Here is a 20,144-nt window from a genome sequence, read left to right on the forward strand (position 1 = left end):
GCAAGTCTGCGATAATCGATATGTTTCACGACAATCATATAACGATACATTACGATATCTGATTAACTGAAGAACACAAAGTGCAGGATTAATGTGTTTATTACCTGCAGTTTGGTGTCAGTTTCACAGAATTTGATACAAACAGAGACAAAATGTTTTAGCACGTACATTTAATTCACACAACTATAGAACTGTAAAAAAAATGATTCCTTTTGGATTTGAAAGTGGCTGTCGCTTCCCTTAACTTCTTTTCGCTGCTGTCCGACATCATGCGGCTGTCTTCTTCTTCTGCCAATTAATTTCCGTTAAGCGCCACCACGAGGAGTCATGAAGTTTGACGCGGTGAGCAAAATTCGCAGGGGAATCTGTTTAAAGCGCCTTATATTTGTAAATTAGAATATCCATATTAGGCCGGCCTATCGATAAATGTATCACACGAGTCAGGACGACAATACTTGGCTGAATCCATGTTTTGTGTCTATAAGTTTAAACTGCTCCGTATGGATAAAACATGGCTGTAAATGTTGCTAAAGAATTTCCAGCTGATTTTATTTTGCCACTTTAATGCCCAGCACTTCTATTAGCATGCAGAACTAGATGCGTCTCATCTAAATGCTTGACAATGTACTCTTCTGCTGGCTCGGTAATAATATTGGATGTTTTCCTTTTAGCTCCACTTAAGCTGCATCTTTTTAGAATAAGTCTCTTTGCCTGTTTGTTGCTTGTTGTGTTTGATCCACAAAGAAGAGGTGTCGTGAGGAGGGACTTAACCAGCTGGTGCCTTTTTCTCTCAGGAGAATAAGAAGTGAGTGTGTGTGCTGTACGATCCCACTCGGTGTGTAGTAGTTGGTATCGGGAGAGAGCAGCTGCTGTCCTCTGTGGCAATCTAATCAACAGAAATAGACGGGACCTCCCCTCTGCGGGCTGCAGGCCGGGTGGGGCAGAGAGGTCGCAGCAACTTCATTCTTCTTTCTATTTTCAGATGGACAATTTTTCTCATCTTGAATTGCATTGATGCCTGTGGGGACAAATCTCACCGCAAACATGTTACCAACTACAAATGTGCAAATGAAAATTTTTTGCACGTCATGGTTTTTCTGTAAGGGTAAATCCTGCAGGGTTTTTTGGAGCAGTAGCTTACTGTCCCAAAAAGACATATTACTCTGTGTAACTGTGTCACTGCAATTTGGATTTACTGCCAGCATAAAGATGAGTCAGTTCGGTTGCCTGGCAGAGAGCTCGCTTTAGTAAATATCCTTCATCACAGAATCAAACAATGATCCTCCTCCACAGCAACCGACCTGTGGAGACTCTCCTGGCAGTTCATGGACACTTTTTCTAAGTGAACACCGGCCCCTCCTTTGAGTTGTACGCCTGACTAGTCAGAGATAAGAAGGTGGCAATAATCCTCCTGCAACATGCTATTGTTGTACCAAGGTTCATCTCAACGTCGAGGGCACTGTGCAGGTTTCTGAACGTCTGTGTCAAACACAATCATGACCTATGTTAAAGCTGTTACATAAACTGTCCTCAAGAATCGCTTTAAGAATAAATTGTAAAAACTGAGAGCGGCAGGTACAAGAAATGTTATCAATGCTGGTTATCACAGCAGCTCACCAGAGGAGCTGATGTCTGAGCCTGACAGGTCCTGAACCTTGCTGAGAAGTAAAATCACACTCAGAATATCTTTATCTGAGATGAGCTGCAGAGCTAATTTACCAAAGTGTTCTTTGTGGAAGATATATTGGTTTCCGTCAGCCCTGTCGCATGACACAAGCTCTGTCCTCGCTTGTCAGATGTAATTTAGCCAGGCTGAAAGTCGTTAAAGGGAAGCTAATTGCGTGTGTAATAACATGTAGAGAGAGACGGCATCATGCAGACATCCATTCAGAGATCGGAGCTCTGATAGCAGAAAGGACACACCAGATATGAGAGCATGACTCCTTAACCAAGGCTTCTCATGCCAGGACTCTTATTATAGGCTGTTTCACTGATTGCTATTGATTAATTCATGTATATGTTGCATTAACTGGGAGGATGGTGGCTTAGTGGTTAGCCGTGTCACAGCTGGAATCTGTCGGCCACATGCGGCCTCTCTGTATTGACTTCTCCCCGTGTCTGTGCAGGTCTCCTGCTGCATGTGTGTTTGCTTAATGGCAGTTTTCTCACATTTTAAATGTGAAGGTTGACAACACTCTCATGTCAGTATGCAAGATGTGAAGCAACAGCCAGACTGATGTTGTCACCAGAAAGAGAGACTCCAGGAAGTCTCTGCAGCCAAGAAGTAGTCTGGAACAATAACCTGTCATATCAGAATGTTGTATTTATTAGGGCTGCAACTAATGACTGTTTTGATGGTCGATTGATTAATAAAACGATTAGTCGACTAATCAGATAATGACTTCCTCACAATTACTTAAAGGTTTTATTTAGCTATCAGCTTCAAATATAGTTGGAGGTTCTTTTAAGCATGTGCTAACTGACAATAAAGACAATAAATATGAGTTCTTCCTTCAAAAATATGTCTTTCTGCTGATTTGGCTCCTACTGATACACAAGATCAATAAAAGGAGGAAGAACGAGAGATGAGAAGGAGAGAAAAAGTGTTTATGGTAAGGGACTGAGAATGTAAATGAGAACAATCACACAGCGTGGCTGCAACTTTGGACTGTTAAGTTGATGTTTAAAAGAGAGCTGTGTCAGGTTCTCTCTATAGCACTACAGTGTTATATTGATGTTAAAAGCCAACACAACTCCTTCTATAGATAGCTAACGTTAGCTAGCTGAGAAGGCGAGTCTGCATCATGCATAGCTTCAACTCTCTTCAAATGCTCGTGCATTACCGACGTGCTCCTGTGATAAGCAAAGTCGGCTTTACAGATCCTGCAGGCGATCCTTTTCTTTGCAGCGTTGAGGCTGAAATGCTCCCAGACTTTAGAAGTTTTGGGACCTGATGGTGTTGAAACCCTAACCCTGTAATCATGATTTTATTTTACGTAAAAAAATCAGAATTCGGAACTGGGGATGTTACACCCGAGTTGACTGCGTTCCAGTACAAAAAGTGGGGAAACCAAGTTGGACGCCTCCAGTAAAACAGTTATTGTGCTTGCTCTCTTGGAGTACAGACAACTACAGAACAAATATGAGGTGCACAACATGTCCACAGATAATAGGTGGACAGTACTGTGAGTACGGCTGAGTAATAAACAATAGCTATATCCGCGGCTACCTCTAGCCAGGTTAGCCATTGTTAGCAATACCAGTGGATTACAATGCATTATGCAGTATTTTACGCATACAAACACCACAACAACATGTCCATAGAAGTTGGGCAGGACTGTGAGTACGGCTGATTTAATGAGACACAAATAAGACAGACGTAATAATAAACAGTTCATACTACAGCTTTCATTTACTGTTGATGCGCGGAAATATGTGGTCGGGGTTGGTGAGATTCCTCCGACTTTCCGAGTCTGAAATCCGACCTCAAGCGGTGTTCCAGTTGAAATTTCCGTCTGGGAACTCGGAAATTCCAACTTCTGAGTACAAATGGAACGCACCATAAATACTGGTGCAAGTACAATCCTGATGTACAAGTGTGAACTGTGTCAAATGTGCAAATACAGTCGGAAATGTAAGCGGTTAAAAGTATTTCTTTAAAAATGCTTCTTTTTAATGCAAAGCATGTTTGATCATGCGCTGTCACTGTGCTGTCTGGTCCGGTCCTAACTGTTTCATATTTGACAGCTTTAATGTTCGTCTGAATGTGGATGGTTTGAAAATGTAACCAGCATGTGTGTGACCTTTCTGTCAGTTATTACTGAACGCTGAGCGCAGAGAGCGGGATCGTGGAGTGTTAAAGTACTGAGCAACTTGTGCCGCCAAAGAGTGTGAGATCACAGCCCCCCGAGAGGCCACGTTCATGGGTCTAATATGAGTAGTTAATGGGTTGCACAAGTTGTTCAGTCAAGGTGCTCTCAGTGTTTATAATGGAGTATTCCACTTTATCTCCATCTTATCTTTCCTCAGCGCTGGAGGCAGGGAACATCTGAGAGTGTGCGTGAACTCCAAGGTGAAAGTATTTTAGTCATCCCAGTCTACCGTGACCCTCTGTCATACACCGGCCTACACACACCCACACACACACACACACACACACACACACACACACACACACACACACTGAAAAATATCTCTCTTTACCCAAACAAGCTCGCAAACGCTCACATCCTGATCCAGGAACATCAAAGCAAACAGATTTTGTGCTTCTCCTCTAGCATGATAACTTGTAAGCAACCTTAATTTAAAGATAGTGAATAAATAACCGGCTGCTTATCCACGTTTGGGTTTGGAGCAGCTGCGGGCTGGTCAGCTCTTTCATCTGTGATTGACAGACGCAGCAGCAGAGACCGGCTCACACACTCTGCCCAGCGGACACAGGAAGTGTGTCATGACAGCTCGAGTGTCTCGCACGCACGACTCCGACTACAGAGTTATGCATGCAAGACAGTCGAGTCCAGCAGGGCGGAGTAATGTTACGGTCTCCTGTCTGGCCTTCAGCTCATTCTGAGAGCACTGAGAACATTACTCCTCCTTAATATTTACCCTGAATAGATTTTAAAGTGCTGCTCCTTCTTTATAAATCACATAAACTCGGACCAAAAGACATTTCGGATCTCCTTGAGGAACATAAACAAAGCAGGAGCCTTACATCGTTAGGAAGCAGTCAGCTGCTAGCTCCACCAGTAAGAACCAAACAGGATGAAGCTACTTTTAGCTTCAATGCTGCAAACAGATGGAGCCAACTTCCTGATGATATTAAACGCTTCCTAATCAATGCTGCTTTCAAATCAAGTTAAAAACTCTGCTGGGCCTTTGATTGGTTTTTGTGCACTTTTATTTTCTCAGCTGGACATAAAACGTATCACTGCACTGTAACTATCCCTCCGTTATCTACCGCTTATCCTGTTCAGGGTCGCGGGAAGACTGCAGCCTATCCCAGCTGTCATTGGGTGAGAGGCGGGGCTACACCTGGACAGGTCACCAGTCAATCACAGAAGCCCCTTTTACACTGTCATTCCGCCTCTGAGCCGGCATCGGGGGTAGTAACTGAGGCGTAACAGAGGCAAAACGGAGTCTGTGTAAACAGCAGAGCCAGCAGGGCGGGACAGCGCAGTGTGTGTGTATTTGAAGCACGCGCTGTTTGTTTACACCTCACGCACGTTTTGCTTCCGGAACGCTGTGTAAAAACACACACTGGCAAAGGCTGCATGACGGCGCTGAGGTTTAACCGCAGTGTAAAGATGGCTCTAGAGACAACCTTTCATGCTCACATGCACACCTACGGGCAACTTTAGAGTCACCAATGAACCCAACGAGCATGTCTTTAGACTGTGGGAGGAAGCCGGAGTGCCCGGGGGGAACCCACACATGCACGAGGAGAACATGCAAACTCTAAACAGAAAGGCCCACTTCGTCCAAACCGGGATTCGAACCAGGGACCTTAACTTGAACTCTTAAAATGTTATTATACCCTGAGAGTTCTGTATTTATCGCTCAATGTTTTCCCATGTTTCACTGTTGCCTCACTTCTTATTGTCTAAGCTCCTGTTTGCTGCTTCCTCATATGACAGCTCTGTGTTCGTACTGTGCTATATAAAGAAAGCTGTGTTGCCTACATACTTGGTTTGAATTGCAGCAAAAAAAGGAAATGGTCCTGTTCTGTGGCGGGAATAGAAATACAAGTAGCACTTTCACGCCTCATTATTTTAAGCCTCTTTTTAGCTCATAGCAGGGCGCTGGGCTGTAGGTCCTGATGGAGGCTGTTGCGACAGTAGCGTGAGGTTTTCCTGTTTCCCATTCGCGATGAGATTATTCCCAAACACGTTGTTTCCACTTTGAGCCAACAAGGACGCTCCTCATCTTGACATTTCCGTCTGTTTGTGTCTTTTCCTCAGCAGGAGGTACTGTCTGCTTCTTTCTCCCGTCAGACTGTGAGGAGAGCACATGGCCTACGGTCAGCAGCCCACTCCACACTCTTCAGCCAGCCTCCCACTGCCCTGTCTCCACAGGTTAGTATCTGCATGCATGTATGTGTGTGTTAAAGGAATTCAGCTGTGTGTCTGCGTCTGGCTCATTGATGTGGACAGCATGTGAATCCAGAGCTCCGTCTCGCTAATATATCGACAGCAGCTAGCGTTAGCATCGCCAGCACTTTCCTGACACCTTCATCTCCGTATTGCAGCTTTTAAAGTCCTTCAGAAAGGTCAATCAGGATATTGACGGCATTACGAGGCCAAGATTTCAAGTTGTTTTCGATCGATATTGGCCAGCTGGATATTGGCAGTCGGTGTGACCTGCGTCGTTTTGCCTTAAAAGCTGCCAAATCTCGTAGAATTACACTTTTGTGTTCCAGCAATGGTCGGTTTAGTCTCTTGTGATCCTTTAAATGCTGAAAGAATAAAACTCAAACAACCCACATTTATTGCAGAATATTCTCCGTTGGCAGCCTCCGCTCGATGTATTTTTGGATTGATATCTACTACTGAAACTCCTGTCATCCAAATCCCAGTAATCCTTCACCATTTGTCCGTGTTTTGACTGTGAATCATCTGATGTTGTTTCTATTACTTTCAGTTTACCAGTGACTAGCATGCTCGCTCTATTAAGACGAGAGCCCTTTGAAGGTTGATGAGGTCACTGGGTGGCAGCCCTTTGATGAAGCCATTACCAGAAGAAATCTATTCAAATGTATTCATAAACCTCGCTGTTCAAAGCAGACTCCATCTGTGTGTTGACCTGGAGCAGCGTGTTCAGCCGTATGAAGCCTGAACACAGCCTGAAAATCAACACCGTGACGAGTGTGGATTTTAAACAGTTTTACAAATGTAATGTGCCATGTGACAGCGGAGAACGAGCAGTTGTGTTAGCAACACGTCTCTCTGATGTGACAGCAAACGTATCCAAGCGTCCCGCTGTATTATTTCAACAAAGCAAGCCTTTTATGTGTGTGTGTGTGTGAAACAGAAACTTATAATAGCCTTCCAAGTGTGTAATTTAGGAGCTCATGAACGTTATAGTAAATAATGAAAGTTGTTGCCGTTGAAATATCATTTAAGTGTCTCTAAGCCTTTCTGACATCAGCTGTGTCTCAATCCACGGGCAGCAGCCTTCGAAGGAGGCGGTCCACGGAGGATGCTCCATTCACAGCCTGCGTAGACGTTAAAGCCTAACTGAAATGAGACGGTCTGGTCTACCCTTGCGTCACCTAGTCGCCTAGCAACAGGTAGCTAGCGGGCTAACTAGCTAGCATAACTAACGTAGAGTAAGTTAACCTATTATTTTAAAGATAATTTGTTTCAAGGGCCCTTTCGTTTTCTTAACTGTGAGGGAAACTCTCCTCTTGAAGATAATTCGCTGATAAAAAATAGATGGAGCATCCGCTGTCCGAAACCCGTGTCTGACTTCAGGCGGGTTCCTATCACCCTTTTTTGTGGAGAGGTCACCCTGAGTCTGCCGGCAGTTTAACTTCCATCAAGACTCAGGAGTCGATCAGCGTAACGTCCATCTCACTTCTGACACCAAATGTGAGGGAAATTCTCCTCTTGAAAAACTGACAAACCAGTGTTATGAATTAAGTCTCTTTACTTACATTTGACATGCAGAGAAAATACAGCAGTTCTCTGCCCTTCAGTCAAAATGTTTAAGCTTATATACAGTGTCAAAAACCCCCACCCCATGACTTCTAAAACGCATACCCAAATGGTACTCTGAACAGGTGATTAGCTCTCGTAAGCCAGATAGCGTCATAAAATAAATTGCCCCCCCATATAAGTTTAAATTTTACTGAGTTACCCCCCTTTATGATCCCCGGAAAATTCCCACATGAACATGTGTAACGCTAGCTATTTGACTGAGTTGAAACCAAAAACGTTTACATTTTAAAGTGTATTCCTCGGCCGTTTAAAAGTCCGCCATTTCGTTTGAATTGACACACAACAGTGGGCCGCAAAGGATGCACCCGATGGATCCTTTGTGGCCCAGGAAACGGAGGACGCATTTGTCGGCCGCATGTGAAGGAGCCTTTGAATTGGGACAGCCTTTAACGTGCTTCTGTGACGCAATCGACCTTCAAATACGGCCTTCGAAGGCTGCAGCCCCTGCATTGGGACACAGCTGTTGTGTTTGAGTTGGGTGTGATGAAGCCTAGATTCTTATTGCAGAAAGTCCGTAAACCAACCACAGTTACACCCAGCGTTTGCGTAGTCTGAATGTGTTTTTTTTAGTGTCCTGAGCTTATTATTGACGGCCAGGATGAGCGTCAACCACGGTTATCTATTTTTGGCTGTGGGAGTTTAGTTCGGGTCACTGTTGAACTATTTTAAGCTGCTGTGGTGCATCTGTCTGTCCAGAGGGAGTTAAGCCATGTTAAAATGTAGCATTAGCTAACACTGCAGAGCCATGATTTAACTTTCCATCATAGCTTTTAAACAAATAAGGGCCTCTCTGCTAACATTGCAGGTGTATGCTAACTGCTAACTATGATTTGGATAGAAAATCATTGTGTTACTAACCATTCAGTGACAGGGTCTATACTTAAATATAATGTTTAAAGAGGAGGTATTATGCTATGTGTGTTGGAAGTCCAGACTAAATGTGGGTGAAGTTTCACATCTGTAGGTAAAAGTATGTTGGAGTAATCCTCTGCTAAAGAACTCCCAGTCTGCAGGCTGCTGTGAACGCTTTTAGACACTTCATTTTGTGATGTCACAAAGTGGAGGAACTCTATATTTGGGCGTCTGCCCGAGACACAGCAGAACTCCCTGCCCACTCAATCGCGGAGTGAACTCCACTTGACGTCACACTCACAGCCGAACGGAGCACTCTTCGTTTTAGGTGAAGGGATTAAGGCAGCGCGGAGCTTTGAGACAAAGTCCCCTTACTCCGGCAGAGGCAGGAAATGTGTGTAACCATGATACCTAAATACCAGTGAGGCAGAGTCAAAAAAATGGGAAATAAACTTCATCTTGCATCATGCTTTTCTTATTTGTAGCCTGAAACATTTGTAACATGTTAATGACCTGCTGAGTTTTTACAGCCGTCCCTGTTGAGATAAAACACTTCAGGTCAGTATATTATTTCATGTTTATCCTCATTAAATCAGTTCTCAATTCAAACATAACACAGCGTTGCACCTGGTCAGTAAGTCAGCATCGGTGCAGACTCGCTGGTGGAGGGTTTAACAACCCACTCCCACTCCACACTCAGAGGTTTTGGACGGCACTCAATGTGGCAGACCCTCCACGCGAGCGCGCAAACGGAGTGGAAGTGTGTAGGGAGAGGGCATAGGGATTGGTTTGGGATAGGCCCAGAGTTCTGCCCCTCAGCAGGCTTCAGAGAGCTGGCCAATCAGAAGAAAGCGGGCTTGTAGGGGCGGGGTTTCTTAAAGAGACAGAGCTCACTGAGTCATTTCAGGCAGAGTTTTTTTTTACTGAAACTTATGCCCCCTTTAAGGGCTGCACTGCACTGCACTGGTTGTCACATGTGCCATTGTTGTGGGCGGAGCCAGGTTCATGTCACCAAACATCATCTGCCACGCCCACATGACCTGAAGAAAGAGGAAAACATTTTTAACTCAGTTTTCTAAAAGTTATGAAGATTTAGTTCCACTCAGATTTTTATGGATGCTCCAAACTTTGATATCATATTTGCATTTTTATAATTTCAAGGCAAATTTCCAGAGGCTTTAATAGCTGTTTGTGTATATGCAAAAACGATTACAAATAATAATAAGTGCCACATAGGGGGATTTTATTTTCTTACATCAGCACAGTTAAATTGGAGTCACATAAGTCATCATAATATACTTAATTGACTTGCAGATGTCTAATACTCTTTTCCTCTGCTGGTTTCTCGCGGGGCTTTCAGGCTGAAACAACTTATCTGACAAACTAAAGAGGAGTCTGCGTGTTTCTCTCTCGCTGGGCTCAGGAGCGTGACATCAATGCCAAATTAAAATCTTCCTCCGTTCTAAATTTGATTGACTATTGCCATCTGTTGTTTGGATCACGGAGTGGGTTTGAGTCGTCTCAGGGTCTTTTTTTCTGCAGTGTTGCAGTGATCGCAGTCTGTTCGTCCAAGTAGCTGTGTCTGTGCGTGATGCATAATACATGTGTACAACAATTCTTAAGGGAGACATACTTAACCTTAACTTTACAATATATTTTTAATGAGCAAGTTTGTTGTTTTTTCACTTTGTTGTTTTGTATTCTTAACCCAGTTATAACTGGATTTAATATTATTATGTTATTTTCTGACCTTTGAAACCGCACACAAGGTCCATTGAGAAGCCTCTTCTTGACCTTTTGATCTGATAATCTTCATCAGCTGATTGACGTTGACGAAGATTCTTAACTATCCATTCATTATCTATACCACTTATCCTGTTCACGGTCGCGGGGGGCTGGAGCCTTTTCCCAGCCGTCATTGGGCGAGAGGCGGGGCTACACCTGGACTGATCGCAGTCAATCACAGGGCTGACACAGGAGCCATTCATTTTGCATTTTTGCTTATATTTGTTGCTCACACTAGTTTGCCACAGGTGGCAGTGTAGGTCGTTGGCGGTAGGTTCACTACAAAGGCCACAGGGGGAAACAGCTGACAGTGATGCATGGGTGAGGGGAAGACGTGGTTTTTACCGCTCGCTACGCTTGCTGCTCGTCACGCTTGATCACAACCTCCAGTATCATTGAAAACGTTTTCGCTGTAATAAATTGGAACATCACCCGACAGTGATTACAGCTCAGACCTTCTTTATTTCTGCGTTCATTGATGGAAGCGCGTCAAAAATATGGTCTCCCTCCTGCACCCAGCAGTGACTAGAACAGGTCAGGATAGTCACTACACACAGAGACAGACAACCTTTCACACTCACACCTACAGGCAATTTAGAGTCACTAATGAACCTAACGAGCATGAACGGGGAGGAAGCCAGATCCTTTGCTTATTTTATACTTACTCATAATTTAAATATACTGGGTAAAGTTCGGGGTATCTATCTATCTATCTATCTATCTATCTATCTATCTATCTAATAAGTTGAATAATAGTAAATCAGAGAGATTTAAAAACAAATATAAGGATTAAAATTTTAAAGATCTAAACATATAGTTATGAATTGTTGGTAAAAAGAAAACTGTAGATTAAAGTTGTTAAAAGAAGTTGTTCAAATGTAAAATGTACGTATGTCACATTTGTAGGCAGACAAATATTCATATGTTTTTATTTATCGATTTGTTTCTGAGCACTTTTAAGTCTGTTTCCTTAAAATGTGTTTCATTTAATAATTCCTTAAAGATTATTTTAAATGCACATTGAGGTCAAATTATTGTTGACTACTTTTTCCACCTTTGATTCTCATCTAAGCAGAGATTAATTCCTTAAAGTCATAAGAAAAAAACTGTACTTTTAAATATCTGTTGAAACTTCACCTGCTGAAGATGATCATGTGATGTGACTGAGTGTCTCACAAATGCTACTCAGTGAACCTCAGGGTAAAATGCTATGAGTGTCAGCATGTCATAACAGAGTCTCCATATTTTCATGAGTACATTCAGTTTGTTTCCTCGATGGTTTCGCTTTAAGATTAGCACTCAGACGTAGTATTCTCAGAACAAGGTGCCATATCAGTGTCCTTCCAACAGAACATGACGTCCAGTCATAAGATCCAGCAGGCGGGACTCCTTGGCGCTGCTGCCACTTTGTCCTTCGTCTCTTCTCCGGCTTGGCTTGGTCGCACTGTAACTCTTTGCACTTGGTATTCCTGTGAGTAAGGTCCAGCTAGAATCCAATAAAGCAGACGCATTATGTTAAAAAGATCAGCTCAAGGTTAAGTGTGTATATTTTTCACAAGGAAGTGCGCTCAGCGAACCAACAAGCCTGCACGGGATGAAAGTTTTATGATGAGAACAGGATATTTGTTCCTTGAGTGCTTGCAATCCTCCTGCTGTGGATATCAGTGCATTAGCTCGTCTTCTCTCCTTACTGAGCGTGTGTGCTTGTGCTGTTACGTGCAAGGGAGCGAGTGCAAGTTCAGTGTGCTGTGTTTGTGTTGGTGCATTTGTGTCATTGGGCTATATGAAACTGAGATGGCAGGTATGAGTGTATGCAGGGTCAGGATGGTTTTAGAGTGAAAAATGAGCGGAGGCTTCCCCCAGACTGTGTTTACATTTTTACTGCAGCAGGCCGGCCGCTTGGCGAGGCATGGGGGGAAGGTCGCCGAGCGAGAACAGAGGAAATGAATACAACACTGACGCTGCTGGGAAGTCCAAACATCAGCTGTGGGTCAAACTAGCAAAGCCTTGTTCACGACGGGCTGAAACAACAGAGCTGAGAGGGAGCGAGTCGATAGTCCCGAGTGTCCGTCTCCCTGCCACGTCGCCTCCAGAGGGAGAGCTGTTTGTTCAGAGGGCAGGGGAGGGAGGAGACGCAGGAGGCTCAGCTGGGAGTGTTTGCCTTGCAAAGGCTTGTTGTATCAGGCAGGTAGTGCTGACAATGATGCTGTCAAAACTGCAGGAGCAGGAGGATACATCAGACACTGAACTGAAACTTTAGCAGATACATATACAGGTAAACTTGTTAGCTTTAGTCGCAAACTGTGCCTGCTCCAGTCAACACTTTTTCCCCATCTTTTTTTATGTCATCGACATCCCTCTCCCTCACTCCTGCATTGCTGCAGTACAGGCGCTTGTCTCCCTCTTGGCGAAGCCTCTCTCTCCTCCTCCTCCTCCTCCTGTGTCGATCTTTGGCATTCATCAGTTTAGCTGCAGCTTCCCACGAGACCTGATGGGTCACAGCTACACACACACACACATGCATACCCACATAGAGCCCTTCTCTGCAGCACTATTCATGTATGGACCTCTCGACCCATCTGCGACTCGGCTCCTACAGATGGGACGCCGAGGCAATTCGGAGAAGTTGTCAAATGTCACAGCATCACATGAAGAGAGAAATCTAAATGAGGGGGTCTCAAGTTGTTGTTTCCTCACTGCAGGCTCGCCAGTTCATGATACTCAATGTGTTACAGCACACAGCACACAGTCATGAAATAGCAGTGTATCTTGGTGGATGGATGAGAGGCCCTATCGTACGCTGGGTACACAGCACAGCTTTACAGGGATGTTTCTGACTGTTGCACTTTTCATTTTCACGCCTAATGCCCATGCAGTGTAAGGAGCAAATGTAGTTGCACCCATCCTTGCACAGGTACATTTGTTGGGTGTATAGGTGATGCATTACTGTGTTGAGGCAATAAAAAGTGATTGCACCACTGACCAATAAAAACCTGGTTTAAAGTCAATATCACAGTATTTTCCTGCAATTGTTACAACACACTTCCACTCTGATTTGCACACACACACACACACACACACACACACACACACACACACACACACACACACACAGAGAGACACACAGAAGCACTCCTACTCCTCAGTTTAACATTGGTGCATTTGCAATTATGCAAAACACAGGAGTTGTTGGTGTGTTGTTGTTGTTGTTGTGCGGCAAGTTCTTGTTTCCGCCCACTTCTGGTGTTTGCTTTCAACATTGTGCAGCTGCTCTACTGATGCCAGAAGATGAGGACATGCTCAGCCAATGACTGTATATAAAGACGGACGACGCGTCTCCATCTGCTCTCACGGCATGAAATCAATGCCCAAACAGCCCACGTGACGGGCGCTGCCGCCTTGTGACATCATTTGGAGCCAGAGACTACGCAGCCATAGCCACTTCTGCTAACCAAAACACACACTTAACCTACTGAAAAAAACAGCAAGGATCCCACACACGGGCATATTTAACAGCAGAACAGCTTCTTTGTGTCGGCCTGAAGCAGACGTTCACAGATATGAAAACTTCAATGACTGTAGTGATTGTTTTAGTTACGTCTCCTCTCGCCGTTCCTCCTCCACTCTGCTAATCCGGAACAGATCGCTGCAGGGGCCGTATTTGTCAGCAGAGCTGTCAATCATCCTTTTTAGAGCATCAAATAATGAATTAAAAGTAAACTTAAATGAACACTTTTAGTGAGCTGTCATGTTGTCCATCGTTTTATACAGTCTATGTGCTCAACACTACCTCCTCCCACACCTGCATCACCTCAGGGAGACTCCTGCTCGAGCTCTGCACTGGCCAAAAACTCCAGCCTGAAACCAACACCAAGTTCTTCCTCATACGCACGCTCTCTGACACATGCAGGAACACACACATTCATTACGGGCCTCAAATATAAATACCAGTGCCAACTGACATTCATGCCCAAAAATATTAACACCGACTGAACAGTGTGTATTATGCATGCAATAGAGAATATAGACGTGTGATCCAGCATCAAAAATATGTAAGATTTCTTTGATGTTGAGTACATTTGTTTACATAAGATGCTGTACCTAAAGAGTAAATCCAGTAAATCTTTAAGGGGCACACCTGCCGGTCACTTTGAACCTGCTCCCTGATTCATGTCTTCAACCAGCCACCTCTGAGTCAAAAGGATCTCCTGTGCCTGAGAGAGCATCTGCTCTGACTGCTCTGACTTGTAATGTTCTTCCTGAGGCTGGGGAGACATTGATCAGTAGGAAAATAACATTGTTTAGTCAGTTCAAGCTTTTATTGCTCTTTGCTCTCTCTTCTTCGGGTGGTTTTGTCAGTAATCTTCACCGACCGGAGCGATCAAACACTGTCCGATCTCTGCGTGCAGCTGAGGAGCAGAACGAGCTGCAGAGAGCTCGACGCTCTGGCCCGCGTCAGCGTGATGAGCAGCTGGGAAATGGCCAGTTACTGGAAACAATGGCAGCTGTTTTCTCCAAGAGGCAGGTGTGTCATGAAAAGAGCCATGAAGGTTTGTTGCCCTATTTAAATGATGCATCGAAGTGCCCGGGCTAACACCCTTTCCCTCTGTAACAAACCGTTTGTCTTTAACTGTTTTAGAGTGCATCTCTGCTTCTCTCTGCGTGCCCTTCACCATCGCTCCCTCTCCTTTTATGGTATCAAGTCAGTGAGCATTCTTACTGTCCATTTACTCTGATTGGCCATAAACTGCGCGGACTTGCTAGTCCAAACTTGTAGCTCATCTCCCGGCAGTCGGGGTCAGAGGGGGATTTTGTTTGAATGTTGTCACAAGTATTTGCAGTCAACACTTATTTAAATGCTGGCTTGTTTTAGGTTGTGTAATGTCACCACAGAGAACAACATGCAGGAAAGTCAGAGAGGCTTTGCTCAAGTGGTCCATGCTCTCTGTGTTTCATACATCAACACATTTACTGCCCATTTTATCTATTAAAGCTCCTGTGAGGAGCTGGTTATGAAATGAGCTGAAATTAATTCTGATGCCTCTATATGAGCTACAAAAGCAAACAAGACAATCAGCCACAAGATTGATTATTTCTTTATAGTTATTTTTGATGCCTGTAACCACTGCTGAGGGGCAGGTGTCAGAAGAGGGCATAACTTTGTGCTGCCAAATCAGCCAATTATTCTACAGCAAAAAAATCACTGTGAGCGAAACGTTTAAATGTTAAAGTAAAGCATGATGAGATTTGTGTTACAAAAACAGGGGGGGGCAAGATCAGCAGAAACTGAAAGTTCCTCACAGGAGCTTTAAAACCAGAGTGTGAGGCGTGCCTCGGGCCGCACACAAGAGAGGAAGCAAGCAGTGAGAAACATAGGGGAAGATGCAGTGTGAGGAGAACTGCTGCAGTTTGAGCCAAAAAAACATCTTCACAAAAACAAGACACATATTTTAGATTAAATGTGGTTTACTCTTCTTAAGGAGGTCATCGCTTCGAAAAATCTGCTAAGAAACAAAAAGATTCTCCAGATTGGATCGGCAATGATTAATTAATTAATTAAAAGAAAGTGTCAAACTTTTGCTGCTTCCAGCTTTTTAAAGTGAGATTTGCAGATTTTTGTCATTTTGCAAATGAAAAGTCTTTTGAAATGTTTGTTTGACAGAAGAAGATTTGAAGACTTCAATTTGGGCTCTGGGAACTTGTGACAAGCATTTTTCACAAGTTTCTAACATTTTACAGACGGAACAATCACAAATTTAATCTGAAAAATAATCAGCAGCAGCGAAAGTCTCCTCTAGCTAGATTTTTGTCAGCAGTGGGGGGAGAGGATTTTGTTGTACCAACCAGGTATGTGGATTACCTTCTTGGTTATTTCTAACTTCCACACTTTAATTATACTCTCTTCTGCACTCTCTTCTTCACCTTGTTTTAAGTTTTAATTCACAATCTACTTTAATCTGATCACTATGATTCGCCAACACACCTGCACCTCTGCTCTCTGCACACAGCTGCTGGCCCCGCCCCCTCTCCCTGTCTGCTGTGCAGTCTTCATCTGCAGTCTGTTTTAATTAAGTCACAAAAGTTCTATATTTTCTCTCGCATTTCAGTTCTCACAGCACGTGAGCCGCTTGTGCACGAGGGATGTTATTAATGACGTAGCGATCCAAACAATCGATTGTAACCAAATGACATCACCTTTTATAAGCTTTATAAACAGCGACCCTCAATGTATTTACAGTAGGGACGGAGTTCGATACATAACAGCTTCTCATTTCACTACAATATTGTGGCAGCTGGCTGGAGGGAGATCGCCATGGAGCTGAAAGTTTGATACTGAGCCACGTGGATTGTTTACATTGCGTAATATCGCTGCATGATTCTGTGTGACAGAGAGCGTCTGATGCGGACCCTCTTTCGCCGTTAGCACACTGTGAAAAGTAAACTGGTCCCGCTGTTGTTTATTTGGTTACAAAGACTTCACGTGTGATTGACGTCCTGTGAGTCCTGCCACTGTTTCAGTGCTCTTCCTGAACGAGGAGAGAGGGCGGGCCGCCGCCACCAAATGTATGTGGCAGAAACACAGCAGATGAAAGGACAGAACGTGAATGAGAATAGTCATGTTTTTATGTTCTTCAGTATCAAAGTAATCCAGTGATTGTTGTCTGTACATTCATGGGTAGATTGCAAAGTGCTGTTGGGTAACTTAGCACTCTTTTAACTGTACAAACTTTTTTTAAAGATGATTATTTTGGCTTTTTTGGCTTTATTGAGAGGACAGCTGAGGAGAGAGGGGGGATTACATACACCACACGATCAGTGCGTCGAGGACTGTCGCGTCGCCTGCTCTACCAACTGAGCCAAACCAGCACCATGAAAATATACACTTTAAAAACAGAGCTGAAGTCACAGCTCACAGCTAAAGCTCAAACTCAATTACAGGAGCTGTAGTCCCAAACTTGGACCATGGTTATTCCTCAAATAGAAACTAAGAGAATATTTTTTCCCACCGTCCGATTTTTTAATCCCTGGTTTTCACTTCTGCTCCTTTTTGTTCTTCGCTGTAAGTAGATGTAGATCAACCGGCTGTTATTAAAGCCGTGCCCTATGACACACAAACACACCCTCGCAAGTTACTACATCTGAGTTGCGAAACACTTCCCTTCCGTTCCTAATCCTAATAGAGCTTAAGGCCTCTCCCGGTTGTTGTGCTCAGTCCTGACTCTCCCAGCGGGGCAGGAGGAAGAGTGGGCTAAATCTGTGCTTTAAGACCCTTTTTATTTTCTGTATCTCGCATGGTTGGCAGGGAAGGGAAAAGGCAAGGAGGAAGAAATGAGGGAGAAAGCAGTTGTTGCACGTCAGTGACCGGCTTCTTAACGTTTGATTTCCTGCTCTGAGTTTGTTCTCAAAGTTGCACCGCCCATGTTGACTGTCGGATTTTCTAAAGTTCACCCAACATTTGTTCAGCTCTTTTGCACCTCAACATCTGAAAAGAAAGCAGTTCAGCTTTCACACTTTAATTAGCTCATTAAGTCTATTCTGATATATTTGTCTGTGTGAGTGGAAATAAAGTGATTTCATGTAACATTTGCCTGCTCATATGAGGAAAACTTAAAGCTAAATCAGCCAAATATTCGACTTATACTTGAAAGTAGTTCACTGAGACATTCTTCTTTCATTGACATTTCAAATCAAACAGATCCGTCCATCACGGCCTGCGGGTGCTGGTCGGTTTGGTAAATCTTAAAGCTACCTGCGAGACTCGGATACCCTCGTTCTGTCAAATTACATTATTGATTTCTACGTGTGTCTGTGTGTTCGCACAAGTTCAAGTACAGCGGGAAGAGATCTTGGTTCATATTGAGGTTCTGTTTGCACATTCAGACAGAGGGTCTGCAGGGTAAAGGCAGATAAAGGCAGCCTGAATATTGCTAAATATTAGTCAACAGAGCAGTGCAGTTGGAATATAAAGGACGGAGGCGGGAAGACGACTGCATGACTCCAACTGTTTGTGGATCCCAAATGAAATATCACAGCACAAGAAGAGAGCGTCTAACCACATGTAATAGTAAACAAAAAAAGGACTGCAGATAAAGTTCTTCACAAAATCAATGTGACGACTTTTCTTTCAGGACTTTAACTTTCTGTCGGAGCCTCATTAATGTCATTGATCCAACCTGCTGATGTTCACGCAGGAAACTGACCACAGATCATCATGACTGTGTGAAAGTTTACGCAACAAGTGATTGTTCTCCCTCGGGTACTCTCACACATTCTTAGGGTGCAGATAAAACGATGCAACTTTCCTTGACACTATGCTGTATTTTATAGTATAAAGAGATGAACAGAAGTTTGATGACTTATGCTGCGTTCCAGACAACTGGGAACTCGAGAACTAGAAAATTCCGACTTCCGGACTCGCGTTCCAGGTGCACTACGCCAAACGTAAAAAAAAAACATGGCCGACCGTGAAGAACTGATGTTTCTTTGGCAAGTCTTCCAACGTTTTCCAGAAGTTTTGTGGAGAGAAGATAACTTTCAGAGATTATTTATAGTAACCAGCTGCCTTATCACATTGGCGACATTTCTTATTAGAATCTTCATGTGTTACTGTATGATAGCTTTTCAATTAAATGCAGGCAAATATATATTATGTAGCTTTTCAGTCGATAGTTTTCCATAAACGACGTGCCTTTCCATGGGTGCGGACATTGTTGTGTGACGTCAGACATCTGATTCTCTGTGAAGTCGTGTATCTGCTCTGAGTTGGAACTCTTGGAATGGCGTTCCAGAGCAATTTTTCTAGTCGGAGGTCGGAAAAACTCGACTTTCGATTGTCTGGAACGCAGCAAAAGGCCGGAGATATACTTACTTTTTAACCTTGCTTTCGCGTACACCACCGTTTGCATCACGAACGTAATTGTTCACATACTTGTCTATATACTAAGCGTTACTGGAGAATGCCTCTAGAGGGCGCAGCAACTATTTTGCAGGTACTGTTGCAGTTTTGCAGGTTTCCACGTCAACTTCTAAAATGTAACTTATCTGTCTCCAGCTCTAGCAGTGTTTGTCTCTGTGCAGTGGCAACGACACATCGTACAGTTGTGGGTAGTTGTGGTCTATCAGCTCGTCTTCAGAGCTTCCTGCCCGTGTTGTCCCTGCTGCTGTGTTGACCCTGACCCTCGCGTTTGCGTAGTGTTACGGTGCTACCCAATGAAGGCGAACTGAAGCAGCTGAAAATTCGCCCCAAATCATTGCAAGCAGATGATTCGTTGCTCAAAGCATGCTGGGAAACCTAGCGACACGCAAGAGGCTGGCAGTGTCACTTTTGAATAGCTTTTCTCCCTCGTTATGTCATATCCATCCATTTTAACAAAACAGTGTGATACCATTAAGTATACAAATCTTTTGTAGAGCTGTGTGGATATAAAATACTCCTCAGTTCACGCAAACGTGTAGTTTAAAGCAAGTATATTTGCAGCTTAAGTCTTTTTGTAAACATTGTCATGATGGATTCGTGTTGCTGTAAGACTCATTCAGAGCGCATATTCATGAATTAAAACCTGCTGATGAACCTGTGTGCATCATTAAACACCAATGAAGTCTTATTAACAGCCAAATGAACAGTATCTGTACTCTTGTAACAATGTCAGAAGTTTAATCTCCTTAAATCTGTGTCCTGTAATTGTTTTTCCACATTTTAAATCTGATGTGGCTTTCATAGGAACACAAGAGCGACAAGAACATATTTCACTGGTTGAAAAAATGAATACACAATTAGCAACGTAGCAATTT

The 20,144-nt window shown here is 43.6% G+C and overlaps 1 protein-coding gene across 2 annotated transcripts in view; it reads left to right on the forward strand.

The window, feature by feature from the left end:
• The window catches only part of mcu (mitochondrial calcium uniporter), a 78,459-nt gene that overhangs the window by 29,803 nt on the left and 28,512 nt on the right, over positions 1 to 20,144 (forward strand). The window contains exon 2 of one of the 2 annotated variants that reach the window (XM_069659214.1): positions 5,958 to 6,071. In XM_069659214.1, the coding sequence (XP_069515315.1) occupies positions 5,958 to 6,071 (114 nt within the window). The remainder of the gene's footprint in view (positions 1 to 5,957; positions 6,072 to 20,144) is intronic. The other variant, XM_069659215.1, reaches the window with a different exon arrangement.

Source organism: Semicossyphus pulcher, unplaced genomic scaffold (genome assembly GCF_022749685.1).
Source record: "Semicossyphus pulcher isolate SPU_LCO1_2020_fin unplaced genomic scaffold, fSemPul1.0.p SCAF_12, whole genome shotgun sequence".
NCBI classification, from domain to species: Eukaryota; Metazoa; Chordata; class Actinopteri; order Labriformes; family Labridae; genus Semicossyphus; species Semicossyphus pulcher.